The 14,845-nt window shown below is 39.8% G+C and overlaps 1 protein-coding gene across 4 annotated transcripts in view; it reads left to right on the top strand.

The window, feature by feature from the left end:
• The window catches only part of ADCYAP1R1 (ADCYAP receptor type I), a 132,623-nt gene that overhangs the window by 70,645 nt on the left and 47,133 nt on the right, over positions 1-14,845 (top strand). For all 4 annotated transcript variants that reach the window (XR_011560569.1, XM_070767059.1, XM_070767060.1 and 1 more), the window contains exons 4-5: positions 8,863-8,970; positions 14,423-14,458. Coding sequence is in view for 3 of the 4 variants with exons in the window: in XM_070767059.1 (XP_070623160.1) it covers positions 8,863-8,970; positions 14,423-14,458 (144 nt within the window). In the remaining variant the exon portion in view is untranslated. The remainder of the gene's footprint in view (positions 1-8,862; positions 8,971-14,422; positions 14,459-14,845) is intronic.

Genomic DNA, 14,845 nt, shown 5'->3' with positions numbered 1-14,845 from the left:
TTAATATTAAGTTTAGATCTGTTGTGTGCTCTTGTGTTGTTGTGGTTGAAGCTGAAGTAGTTGTCGACAGGCAGAACATTGAAGCATATGATCTTGTGGGCAATACTTAGATCTTGTTTAAGGCGTCTTAGTTCTAAGTTTTCTAGGCCCAGGATTGAAAGTCCAGTCTTGTAGGGTATTCTGTTTCGAGTGGAGGAGTGAAGGGCTCTTCTGGTGAAGTATCTCTGGACATTTTCAAGGGTGTTAATGTCTGAGATGCGATATGGGTTCCAAACAGATGAGCTGTATTCGAGGATGGGTCTGGTGAAAGTTTTGTAAGCTCTGGTAAGTAGTGTGAGATTGCCAGAGCAGAAGCTACATAGGATTAGGTTTACAACTCTTGAAGCCTTCTTGGCTATATTGTTGCAGTGGGCTTTGGCACTTAAATATTTTGTTATTAGTATTCCAGGGTCTTTAACCGAGTGGGAATTATCTGTGATAAATTGATTATTCAGTTCATATCTGGAGTTCAGATTCTTCTTCCCGAAATTCATGTATTCAATTTGATTTATAAGGTGGTCCCATTGAAGACTGTCAAAGGCTTTTTTGAGATCCTTTCTTTCTTTTCTTTTGCTCTCCTCTTCTTCCTTTTCTCTTTTTTCTTTTCTTTCCTTCCCTTTCCTCTCCTCTTCTCCTCCCTTCCTAACCCTTCACTCTCTCTGTCCCCTATCCATTCCTCCCTTCATCATTCCCCTTCTTCCTTCCTTCCTTCCCCCTCCCTTTCCCCTTTCCCCTTTCTTTGTTTCTTCCTTCTACCTCCCTCCTTCTCTCTATTCCCTTCCCTTTCCCCTTTCCTCCTTCCCTCCCTTTCCCCTCCCCGCCGCTTGTCCTTCCCTCCTCTCCTATCCCTCCTTTCCTTACTCCCCCTCTCCTTTCTCCCTTCTTCCTTCCATCCCTTTCCATCCTTCTCCTTTCCTCCTCTCCTTTCCTTTCCTTATCCTTTCTTTCCTTCCTCTTCCCTCTCTCCCTTTCCTCTTTCTCTCCCTTCCTCCCTCCCTCCCCTCCCTCCTTCCCTTACCCTTTCTTTCCTTCCTCTTCCCTCTCTCCCCTCCCTTTCCTCTTCCTCTCCCCCTCCCTCCTTCCTTTACCGCTTCTTTTCTTCCTTCTCAACCACCCTCTCTCCATCCTCTTCTCAGCCTTAAAAGTTATCGAACACAATTTTGCCCTCTTTTCCAATGCTCTAAAACCACCATGTGAAAATGTTCGGGGACCTCTGAATTCAGACAGCACAACCTCCAGCGCATAATATGCTGGGCATCCCCAGTAGTTGAAAGAAAGCATATTATTTGCAGATTCGACAATACCAACTGACAGTAAAGTAAGAATAGCTGAAGAGAAACTGGGAAAACTTTTTTGTGAAATATCAGGATTTTAACCGCTCAAATTGAGAGATTAGGGAATAAGCGGGCAAGTTGTTCCCCCATAGTTATTAAAGTGTTGGGAGCTTTAATAGAATTGTCAAAACAGCTGAAAAAAATATATAGAATTATTTAGTCTTACAGCATTAAGTTTGCAACAACAACAACCAAAAAAACCCAATAACAATCCTCAGCTTTGCTGCAAACTCAGTATATTTTTCAGTGGTATCTGAACAATTATTAGAATCTGAATTAATTCCAAAACACCAGAAGGGAATGCCTAATAATAAACATGCTTAAATATTCAGAAATACACACACACACAATCACACACAATCACATACACATGGAATTTCCACATTTTTCTTAGGAAAGAGTATCAATCATATCTGGTAGATTAACATACACAACCAGGTAAACTAATTCTACTTTACAGATTGTCTTTGAATTACAACCACAATGGAGCCCAAGGGTTACGTTACTAAGCAAGACATTTAAATTAAGTCAGTTTTCCCTCGTTTTACGCCTTTTCGCAACCCCGTTTTGCGACCTTCTGAAAAGCGTGGCATTATTCACTTAACTCCTGCAGTGATTCACTTTTCAATGGTGGCAAGGAAGGGGCAAAGCTCACGTAGCAAATGTCTCGCTTAGCTACAGAAATGTTGGGTTCAATTGTGGTTGTAAGTCAAGGACAAATCACAGACACAAAAGACATGATTTCCTGAGCAAAGTTTTGTCCAGGTTGGAAATCTCTATGAGCTGAGCAGCCCTGTGTTCAGAAGATCTCCCTCTCTCTGGACTTGTAGTTTATTATTTACAACAAGTTTCTTGTGTATATAAGTATAAAATATTAACTTTGTTAATTTAGTTACAAGGAATAAATGGTTAACATGTGACACATAGTAAAGTGATACCTCGTCGTACGAACTTAATTGGTTCTGGGACGAGGTTTGTAAGGTGAAAAGTTTGTAAGACGAAACAATTTTTCCATAGGAATCAATGGAAAAGCGATTAATGAGTGCAAGCCCAAAACACACCCATTTTGCCATCCGAAGCGCCCCTTTCTGCACTGCTTGGATTGCCCTGAGGCTCCCCTCCATGGGAAACCCCACCTCCGGACTTCCGTGTTTTTGTGATGCTGCAGGGGAATCCCAGCAGGGGAATCCCAGCAGTGCAAAAACACGGAAGTCCTCAAAACCCCACCTCTGGACTTCCATGTTTTTGCGATGCTGCGATTTTACTGAGGCTCCCCTCGCTGGGAAACCCCACCTCCGGACTTCCGTTGCCAGCGAAGTGCCCGTTTTTGCGCTGCTTGGATTCCCCTGCAGCATCACAAAAACACGGAAGTCCGGAGGTGGTGTTTCCCATGGAGGGGAGCCTCAGGGGAATCCCAGCAGCGCAAAAGCGGGCGCTTCGCTGGCAACAGAAGTCTGGAGGTGGGGCATCCCAGTGGCGGCAGCTTGGGTTTGTAAGGTGAAAATAGTTTGGAAGAAGAGGCAAAAAAATCTGAAACCCCAGGTTTGTATCTCAAAATTTTGTATGATGAGGGGTTTGTAAGATGAGGTATCACTGTTTGTGGACAAATCCTGTAAAGGTATGGTTGCTAACTAAAAAGAATGTTTAATTAAAGTTTACCCTAGACAAAGAGAAGAGTTTTAATTACCTTAGGTAAACAGAAGCTGAATAAATAATCATTTCCTTAAACAAATTAAACAAGTAGATTGCCTAATCATATGAACCAGGGGGCGTTCCACATTCCTGGCCGATATTGATATTCAACATACACCTGTATTCATGCATTCATTCATTTATTCAATTTCTATGACTCCATTTGACTTAAACTTGCACTACAATTAAAATACTAATAAAGAAACATTTTAAAACAATAAAAATTCCACTAAAAACATCCAGATTAAATACTCAAAAGAGGAATACAATCAGAAAAGAGCCGGGCTGGCACAGTGGTTAGAGTGGAGCACTGCAGGCTACTTCAGCTAAATGCTAGCTGTAATTCAGCAGTTCAAATCTCACCACCGGCTCAAGGTTGACTCAGCCTTCCCTCCTTCCAAGGTGGGTACAATGAGGACCAGGTTGTTGGAGGCAATAAAGCTGATTCTGTAAACCACTTAGAGAAGGCTGCAAAAGCAATACAAAGCAGTATACAGTAATCCCTTGCTACTTCGCGGTTCATCTTTTGCGGATTTGCCACTTCACGGGTTTTCAAAGGGGGCTTAAATCCATTAAATCCATTGGAAATTTTAAATCCATTGAAAATTCATAAAATTCTTCTACAGTACTACTGTACTATATTAAAGAAACTGGTAGGATATCACATGTAGTTCCAGCTGAGAAACATTATAGAGTGACTGTTTAATGCAAAGAGTGGGTTTTAAAAGTCCAAATACTCATTAAATGCATTAAAAACTATATTTCCTCTACTTCACGGAAATTTGTTTTTTCACGGGTGGTCTTGGAACGCATCCCCTGCGAAAAATGAGGGATTACTGTATATGTCTAAATGCTGTTGCTGTTGCTATAAAATAAAAGAAAGAGAAAATTTTACTGCCACGCTGTGGGCATGGCTTATTGTGGTGTGGCTTGATAGTCATGTGACCAGTAGGAGTGGCTTCCCAGCTATGTGGCTAGGTGGGAGTGGCTTGACAATTATGTGGCTGGCTTAACAGTCATGTGACTGAGTGGGAGTGGCTTACCGACCAAGATAAGTTTTAAATTAGGTGCTTAGACTTTTTTCCAGTTGATTTAGTCACATTATTTGAATAGCCACAAAAAGGACAAAGGATAGGCAGCATCAGGGGTGGGCTGCTGCCCGGATGAGGGGGACAGAGGACGCAGAGGGGTAGCGAAAATGGAGCTCCACCCCAGAGCACCCAATTTGCACTGAAAGATGTTGAAAGAAAACGCAGGGCATCCTGCATAAGCCACGCCCATAGTTTGGTAGTAACAATTTTGGTAGCCCTTCCCTGGGCAGCATTATTTGTTGAAGAGCACAGTGATATTTTAAGGTTTTGTACTGAACCCACAAGGTTCAGTAGGATAACAGATTAGGCAAGTAGCTCAATTTTCTTTAATTGCTATAAAAGTTCAGTTCTAGATAAGGATTAAAACGATTAAAGCGTTTATGGATAAAAACATAACTATTTAATTATTTCCCTTTTTAAAAGTAAGTAAGGATCACACTAAGGTACTAGAGAAAGAAGGACAATTTTAAAAAACTATTAAGTATTCAATAAATAGGGCATAAACTTACTACCATCACTGCGTCTCACCCTCCCACCCCCTGGGGGCAGCAGCCCATTACTGGTTCTAACTTACCTCGCAGACAGTTCACTTCCTCTCACATGCACAGAGGCAAAAAACAAGATGGCGCCACCAAGAGAGCCAGTTTGGGGGCGTGACCAGTCGGCCATTGCAGTAGGAAAATTCCCACTACCAATTCTTTAGAACCAGTCCGAATTGGAAGGAACCCACCTCTGCACCTTAGGCATGAAAGCTAGCTGGGTGACTTGAGGCTAATCACCAGGAGTTGGTGAATTCTAATCCAGACTCAGGCATGAAAGCTGGGTTAGTTTTATCCAATCACTGGGAGATTGATTGATTGATTGATTGATTGATTTGTTTGTTTGTTTGTTTGTTTGTTTGTTTGTTTGTTTATTTGATTTGTATGCTGCCCCTCTCCATAGACTCGGGGCGGCTAACAACAGTAATAAAACAACATATAACAAATCTAATATTTAAAATAACTAAAAACCCTTATTAAATACCAAACATACACACAAATATACCATGCCGCTTGGCGGGACCCAGGAGAAGAGCCTTCTCTGTGGCGGCCCCGGCCCTCTGGAACCAACTCCCCCCAGAGATTAGAATTGCCCCCACCCTCCTTGCCTTTCGTAAGCTACTTAAAGCCCACCTCTGCCGTCAGGCATGGGGGAATTGATATACTGTACTCTTTCCCCCTAGGCCTTTACAATTTTATGCATGGTATGTCTGTATGTATGTTTGGTTTTTATATTAATGGGTTTTTTAATCGTTTTTAGTATTGGATTATTATTGTACGCTGTCTTATTATTGCTGTTAGCCGCCCCGAGTCTCCGGAGAGGGGCGGCATACAAATCCAATTAATAATAATAATAATAATAATAATAATAATAATAATAATAATAATGCATAAATTGTATAGGCCTGGCGGGAATGAATATCTCCATTCCCCCATGCCTGATGACAGAGGTGGGTTTTAAGGAGCTTATGAAAGGCAAGAAGGGTGGGGGCAATTCTGATCTCTGGGGGGAGCTGACTTCAGAGGGTCGGGGCCGCCACAGAGAAGGCTCTTCCCCTGGGTCCCGCCAAACGACATTGTGTAGTCGACGGGACCCAGAGAAGGCCAAATCTGTGTGACCTAACCGATTGCTGAGATTCGTGCGGCAGAAGGCGGTCCCAGAGATGGTGAATTCTAATTCACACTCAGACCTGGAAACTGGATTAGTTTTATCCTATCGCCAGGTGTTGGTGAGTTCTAGTCTAGACTCAGATAATGAAAGCCGGGTTAGTTTTATCCAGTGGTGAGTTCTAGTCCTGCCTTAGGCATGAAAGACAGGTGGGTTACTTTCTCTCTCAGCCCAGTCCACCTTTCCTTGTATTAGCAAGGAAAATAGGAGGAGGGTTATGCAGTATTATGTACATTGAATTACTTATAGCATCATAAAAGCAGGATAAAAAATCTAACCATGCAATCATAAATTTAATGGCAGCACTGCAAGCCTTCCACCGAAGGGAGCTGATTTCTTATTTTAAAACTCTCCCTGGCTACTTAAACAATGCGATGTTCTCCATTCATACATTTTATGATTGCTGCAATGCAGGAGTGCGGGGATTACATAATCCTGTTTTGGCCATCAAAACATCTCCCAAAGTTGCTATGGAAATTGTAAATTTTGGATGGGGCAGAACGGGGACGTGGTTAAATCCAAGGGGGGAAAACGTCAGCAAAATTTTCATTTTATTAATTGCAATTAAAAGCGTCTGGCTTCCCCCCCCCCCCCAAAAATACCCTTCTCGTCCTTGTTCAAATTTTTACAGTGTGTAACTTTGGTTCCCGTAAGCCATTGTGCCCTTCCGCTCTTTGAATGCATCAAATGTCTCTAAAAAAAATATGTTTAATGGTAGGAGAGTTGTGTTTGATTTTTATGTAACTTCCTGGTGTGGCATTCTGAATAGGAGTGGTGAGCCAGCAGGCAAAGCTGGAACTCGATCAATTTAACATGCGACACACGGTTCGTTCTTTCAAAAATAAATGGTATCGATCTTTTAGAAGAAGGCAGAAGATTCCAGAATGTAGATTTAAAAAAAATAAATAAATTACATCCCCCCCAAAACTACAACAGATAAACAATATGTGTAGAAATTGCTAAGTTATCTGTGAAGTTCTCAAATGTCCTCTTAAGGTTTGTATAATCTCCTTTCTCCCTCCTGTTACAGGAGGTCCTTGAGTTAGGACCTTACTAGAGGCAGTCCTCGATTTATGAACCCAACTGAGCCCAACAGTTCAGTTGCAAAATGATATGGTTGCTAAGTGAATTTTGCCCCATTTTACAACCTTTCTGGCCATATTTGTTCAGTGAATCATTGAGTTTCTTGCCAGAAGGTCACAAAAGGTGATCACATGAAACCGTGGGAAGGCTGCAACGGTCGTAAGTGTGAGAACCAGTGATGGGCTCCTATAGGTAGTAAAAGTTTGGTCAGGTACACAGTTCCAGTAGAAAAATTTTGATTTTTTTTCATTTTTCCCCCCTTCTGGGCTCTGGGTATGTTTTTCTTATCGCAGTAAATGAGGTTGAATGTGTATAATTTTAGAAGAGTTATGTGCGCGTGTGTGTACATACACATACAGTTTATATAGTAAATAATATGTATTTTTGTGTGCCTGTATGTAATATGTATGTACACATGTAGCATATGTACGTAGAATTGAAGAGTATATTTTCAATGTTCAGTCATAGTAAATGGAGAGGGAAATTGTATTTCTTTGAGGTGAGGAGAGGCCAGGCACCCTAACCCTAACCTTTGACATGAGCAACATCAAGTTGGCCAATTTTAAGCCAGTCACATGACCTTTAAGCCCCTCCTCCAGGTCACATGATTGCCAAGCCATTCCCACTTGGTCAAATGACTGGCAAACCACACCCGCAAAATAAGCCACACCTACAGTGTGGTAGTAAAAAAATTGCAGCCCTTCATTGGTGAGAACACACAAAAGGGGATAACGTGACAATCTCTATTATTATTATTATTATTATTATTATTATTATTATTATTATTATTATTATTTATTAGATTTGTATGCCGCCCCTCTCCGGAGACTCGGAGCGGCTATCTCCCCTCCCCCCCCAGAACATTGCAACCATTATAAATATGAGTCAATTGCTATGCATCTGAATTTTGATCATGCGATTCTATGGGATTTAGGTATCTTCAACTTACAACCACAAATGAGCCTGAAATTTCTGTTGTTAAGTGAGACATTTGTTACTTGAGTTTTATCTCATTTTATGACCTTTCTTGGCATAGTTGCTAAGCAAATCACTGCAGTTATTGCAATTAGTAACCTGGTTGTTAAGTGAACCTGGCTTCCCCATTGACTTGTCAGAAGGTCACAAAAGAGGAATCACATGACCCTGGCTGCCTGCGACCGTCATAAATATGAGTCAATTGCCAAGCGTCTGGATTTTGATCACGTGACCATGGGGAGGCTGCAACGGTCGTAAGTGTGAGAAATGGTGATAAGTCATTTTTTTTCTATGCTGTCGTAACTTTGAGTGAGTTGTTGTAAGTCGAGGACTAACCGTACAAAACAAAGCAAAACATCATGAGCCAAAATAAATAAATAATAAAACACAAAATAAAAAATTAATAAAATAAAAAACAATGAAAGAGAAGAGAAAATAGAGTAGAGTAGAGTAGAGTAGATTAGAAGAGAAGAGAAGAGAAAAGAAAAGAAAGTAGAGTAGAGTAGAGCAGAAGAGAAGAGAAGAAAAAATAGAGTAGAGTAGAAGAGAAGAAAAGAGTAGAAGAGAGGAGAAAATAGAGTAGAGTAGAATAAAGTAGAGTAGAATAAAGAGAAGAGAAGAGAAAATTAGAGTAGAGTAGAAGAGAGAATGGAAAGGAATGGCATAGAATAGAATAGAATAGAATAGAATAAATCTATTGTACAGTAATAAATAAATGGAAAACAATGAGATAATAAATAACAGAAATAATAGCAAATAAATAAATAATAAATAAAACTATAATAGTATGTAAAATAAAAAATATATATCAATGGCAAAATAACAAAAGGCATAAATCAAATAAAAAGAAAACACATAGAAAAACCTCGAAAACTCTTTCTCTGCCGCCTGTTTTCCTGCCATTATTTTTTTTTAAAAAAACTGTTCGTTTGTTTCTACAGGTTGCGCTGGAATGTGGGATAACATCACTTGCTGGAAACCCGCTTTGCTGGGCGAAGTCGTTTATGTCAAATGCCCAGCTCTCTTCACCGTGGTGAATTTAGATTATGGTAAGGTGGATTTGAATTCTGTTTATTGAATCCTCTTTATTCCGCATGAGCGGAAGCAAAAAAAAAATCACCGAAATCTCGTTCATGCGCACATTCCTCACGCGAGATTTTGCTTCCTGTGCATGCGCAGAAGTAAAATCTCACTCAGACGCATGCCCGGCAGAGAAATGAAGCTGCGCATGCAGCACACCAGTAGTAGCAGCACACCAGTAGTAGCAGAAGCGGCAAACCCCACCTGGAATGCATGAATGAAGCATTCATGCGCACACGAAACATTGCAATGCAAGTTGACAGCGAGGTATGAAGGAACACATCCCTACCCAGAACACTACAATCATGTCAGTAAATCCATGTCGGTTTCCAAGTTTAATTATTTTATTTATTTATTTATTTATTGGATTTGTATGCCGCCCTTCTCCGAAGACTCGGAGTGCCCAAATTTTGGCTAAGTAAATATACGGATGCTGTGATTGGTCTCAATGTGAGGACCGGTCATAAGTCATGTTTTTTAAAGTAACCGTCGTAACTGTCTGAACAGTTGCTAAAAAGATGGTTGTAATTGGGGACTGCCTATTCAGGTAAGTCTTTGACCCAGTATATTTCTGTGGCTAAGCAAGACAGTTGGTAAATGAGCTTTGCCCATTTCTACGACCTGCCTTGTCACCATTGTTAAGTGAACTACTTACAATTGTTAATTTAGGAACACGGTTGTTAAGTGAATCCTTTTCCCCAAGTGCATTATTTTACATTTGGAAACATTAAACTGCAGTTTCCATTGCTTTGACCACTTATCTAGTAAAGCTAAATCATTTACCATATTACAGACGCCTCCAGGAATATCAACCCTATTGCACACTTTAGAGTCATCGGCAAATAGGCAAACCTTCCCTACCAAACCTTCCCCTATGTCACTCACAAACATATTAAAAAGAATCGGACCCAGAACAGATCCTTGTGGCACACCGCTTGTAATCTGTCTCTGCTCAGAATACTCACCACTAACAACAACCCTCTGATATGAACACTTTAGTGTTGTAATTTTGAACGGTCAGTAATTGAGTGCTTGCCTGTACAGGTAGGTCTTTGAGTTATGGCCACAATTGGGCCCAATATTTCTGTGGCTAAGCGAGACAGTTTGTAAATGAGCTTTGTCCATTTCTATGACTTGCCTTGCCACCGTTGTTAAGTGAACCATTTGCAGTTGTTAATTTAGGAGCACGGTTGTTAAGTGAATCTGGCTTCCACATTGGACTTTGCTTGTCAGAAGTTCGCAAAAGAGGATCACGTGACTTTGGGACCTTGCAATCATCATAAATATGAGTCAATTGCCAAGCATCTGAAACTTGATCATCATGTGACCTTGAGAAATTATAGAATTTCTCAACATAGAACATATAGAAACATAGAAGACTGACGGCAGAAAAAGACCACATGGTCCATCTAGTCTGCCCTTATACTATTCTCTGTATTTTATCTTAGGAGGGATATATATATGTTTATCCCAGGCCTGTTTAAATTCAGTTCCTGTGCATTTACCAACCACATCTGCTGGAAGTTTGTTCCAAGCATCTACTACTCTTTCAGTAAAATAATATTTTCTCACATTGTTTCTGATCTTTCCCCACAACTAATCTCAGATTGTGCCCCCTCGTTTTTGTGTTCACTGTAAGTGAATGGTTATAAGTCAAGGACTACCTGTGTTTTCAGCCCTGCCAATGCTGGGTAAGAACTTTGCAAACTTTCTGGAGCGTTTGCAGGGCTGAGAACTCTTTCACAACGTCAAGCAAGGAAAAACATATTTTGATGGGAAATTTGCAAAACTTTTCAAGATTTTATAGGTCTCCTTTTCTATTGGTGAGTTTATTTCTAAGCTTTCAGAGTGTTGCCTCTCCAGAAGGCTTGGCTGTAAAAATTAACCAGGGATTGGAAAAGAAGCTGAATTTCAGTCTGTGTCCATCTCTGAGAAGAAATAGCGGAATTTGGGAATCTTGAGTATTTTGTGGAGACTATAGAAGTTCAAATAGATCTGAGTTATGTTTGGGTGCATTTGTTCAACAACACAGATGGTCAACATTTGGGAAGAATCTAGGTCTCCATCTAGTGGCTAAGTGAAGCATTACAATCCTTTTATGGCTGTTGGTAACTGCAGAACTGTGAATTTCCATTAATTCGTTTATGGCGCTCTTCAACTTAGCCTTAAGAGATAAAACACCTTCTTCTTGGTTTCCTATTTGATGGAACTCTCTGAATTGAGCATAAGCCACATGTGAAAATGGGTTAGAATAGAAGACCTCCAAGGATCCTGCTAACCCTATTTTGTTCTGTTGTGTTTTTATTATATTTTCCTTATTCTATTCTACTTCGTTCTGTTTTATTCTTATTTCTATATTCTATTATGTTCTGTTCTCTATTCAGTTTTATTCTATTTTATTCTGTTCTGTTCTTTATTCTATTCTATTCTTACATTGCATTTATGTACACTGAGAGCATATGCACCAAAGAAAAATTCCTTGTGTGTTTAATCACACTTGGCCAATAAAGAATTATTCTATTCTGTTGTTCTGTTCTATTCTATTCTATGCATTGCATTGCATTCCTATACTATACTAGACTACATTTCATTCTTATTTCTATATTCAATTCTATTCTTTCTATTTCTATATTCTATTCCATTTTTATTTCTATATTCTATTCTTATTTCTATATTCCATTTTATTATTTATATACTCCATTCCATTCCATTTTATTTCCTGTTCTATTCTATTCTTATTTCTACACATAGAAGATTGACGGCAGAAAGAGGCCTCCTGGTCCATCTAGTCTGCCCTTATACTATTTCCTGTATTTTATCTTAGGATGGATCTATGTTTATCCCAGGCATGTTTAAATTCGATGACTATGGATTTACCAACCTGCTAGAAGTTTGTTCCAAGCATCTACTAAATTCTATTTTATTCTTATTTATATATTCCATTCCATTCCACATTCTATTCTATTCTTATTTATATATTCTGTTCCATTCCACTCCACCTCGCTTCCCTCCACCCCATCCCATATTCTGTATAGACGACCCACAATTCATGGCTTGCATTATTTTGGGAATCAGGACAAATAGATCTTGACCTTTGTGCCTGTATTATCCTTTTCACTACATAACAAAAGTCTCCGTTATAATCTTCTACCAACCTCTCTCTTCAAGCTCTGAACAAGCGCAGCTCCTTCAATTTCCTTTTAGACGATTTAAATTCCAGCCTCTCATTTGTCCCCATTGTGATTCTCTGGATCTGTTTTAACAATTGTGAATAAGAATCCAGGGTGATGTGCAGCTGCCGAGAAAGCAATTTCTGCAGGAGACAAGGATGGCTGAAAAACACTTGCAAGTAGTCCTTGACTTACAACAGTTCATTTAATGACCCTTAAAAATTTCAATTGCTTCTGAAAAAAAGCGACTTATCAATGTTTTTCACATGACTCTTGAACAGGCACCACAGCCATGCAATCAAAATGGAGACACACGGCAATTGCAGTGATTCACTTAACAATTAAAGCAAGGAAGGTTGTAAAATGGGGCAGAATTCACTTAGTAACTGTCTCATTTAGCAACAGAATTTGGGGCTCAGTTGCAATCGTAAGTTGAAGACTACTTGCAAATTTCACAGAACAGAATTGGAATTTGGACCATAAATGAACCTATAAATATTGTCCTGCCCCAGGTAAGAACATAGCAAACACACAGTTTGTCCGACCCACTATTCAAGCAGAAAATCCTGTTTCAGATAAATAGTTTTCCAAAATCTTCTTAAAATCTTCCAGTTCTGGAAGTTTTGGTTTGTTTATTGACGACAACTTCTGGGAATTTTTAGTCAATAACCGACTACTAATAACCATCTTAGTAGAGGTCTCTCTCACACACACAAACCTAAAGGCAGTCTTTTCTCGCAAAAGCCCAACTGTTAATTACTCATAATTAACAGCTAGCATAAGTTCAGAAAGTCTTAAATCATGATTGTGACAGCAATCATGGGCTTCCCTAGGTATGCCTATGTTTCACCAACACTCCATGGCCTGCCCTGGCTTCCGATCAGTTTCCGGTCACAATTCAAAGTGTTGGTAATGACCTATAAAGCCCTGCATGGCATCGGACCAGAATCCCTACAAGACCTACGAGACCGCCTTCTGCTGCATAAATCCCAGCAGCCGATTAGTTCCCACAGAGTTGGTCTTCTCCAGGTCCCATCGACTAAACATTGTTGGTTGGTGGGGCCCAGGGGAAGAGCCTTCTCTGTGGTGGCCCCGGCCCTCTGGAATCAACTCCCTCCGGAGATTCGAACAGCCCCCACCCTCCTCGGCTTCCGTAAAATGCTGAAGACTCACCTTTGTCGCCAGGTGTGGGGATGATTACTTCCCCCCCTCCGTTGTGTTTTCTGACGTCTGTTGTATGATTAACTGGGTTGACTGTGTACGATTGTGTAGTTGGTGATTTTATGACACTGATTATGTTATATTAATATTTTTAAATTGACTTTTTAAATTCTATTATTAGATTTGTAATGTATTGTATTATTGCTATGTTGTGAGCCACCCCGTGTCTTCGGAGAGGGGCGGCATACAAATCTAATAAATTATTATTAATTATTATTATTAATATAATAGCAATTAGTCTTTGATAGCCAGTGAAATGAACCTTGGCAAAATTCCCAGAAGTTGTCGTCAATCTTCCAGAACTGGAAGATTTTAAAAAGATTTTGGACAACTATTTATCTGAAACAGGCTAGGATTTTCTGCTTGAGTAGGGGGTCCAAGGTCCTTCCTAGTTCTATTGTTCTGCTCTGTTCTGTTCCGTTCTGTTCCGTTCTAAATGCAAGTAGTCAACGACTACTTCAGCTTCAACCACAACAACACTCGAGCACACAACAGATGCAAACTCAAAGTAAACCGCTCTAAACTCAGCTGCAGGAAATACGACTTTAGTAACCAAGTGGATGATGCCTGGAACTCACTACCAGACTCTAACCCCCAAAACTTTACCCTTAGACTCTCCACTGTTGACCTCTTCCGATTCCTAAGAGGTCAGTAAGGGGTGTGCATAAGTGCACCAGAGTGCCTTCCGTCCCCTGTCCTAATGTTTCTCTTTTATTAGTATCATGTATATAAATATTATTATATCTTTGTATATGAGTCCTCGGAGAGGGGCGGCATACAAATCTAATTAATAATAATAATGATAACAATAACAACAACAACACCAATATATACTTGACACAACAAATAAAAATAAAATAAATAAAATAACTGTAGAAAAGGGGAATTTAGGAAGATATTATATAATAAGTACAAACATTTTACAAAAGGGAGGAAAATGAAAAATGGTGATATAATAATGAAATCGTATTTATTTTTGTGATAAGAGTTAACCGTGTTATATATCCACTTCTTTTTCTCTGTTGATCAGGCTGGGATGTGAACAGCATGGCGTATGCACAGCCAGGTAAGGCTTATGTCTATATTCCATTTGGATAGGTAGAGAAATAATAGCAATAGCATTCAGCATTTAGATTTATATAATGCTTCACAGTGCTTTACAGCCCTCTCTAAGCGGTTTACAGAGAGTAAGCATATATTTACTCTCTGTAAACCTAACCCCCAAAACTTACCCTTAGACTGTCCACTGTTGACCTCTCCCGATTCCTAAGAGGTCAGTAAGGGGCGTGCATAAATGCACCAGCGTGCCTTCTGTCCCCTGTCCTAATGTTTATCTCTTACTAGAATCATGTAGGTAAACATTGTTATATCTTTGTATACCAGCAATACGTTCTTGACAATTGGCTGCCAATTGGTTTCCGGATATGATTCAAAGTGTAAAGTCCTACATGGC

The sequence above is a fragment of the Erythrolamprus reginae genome, chromosome Z, assembly GCF_031021105.1.
Source record: "Erythrolamprus reginae isolate rEryReg1 chromosome Z, rEryReg1.hap1, whole genome shotgun sequence".
Taxonomy (NCBI): Eukaryota; Metazoa; Chordata; class Lepidosauria; order Squamata; family Dipsadidae; genus Erythrolamprus; species Erythrolamprus reginae.
The sequence above is the reverse complement of the archived record's forward strand: the minus strand, read 5'-3'. Positions and strand labels throughout refer to the sequence as shown.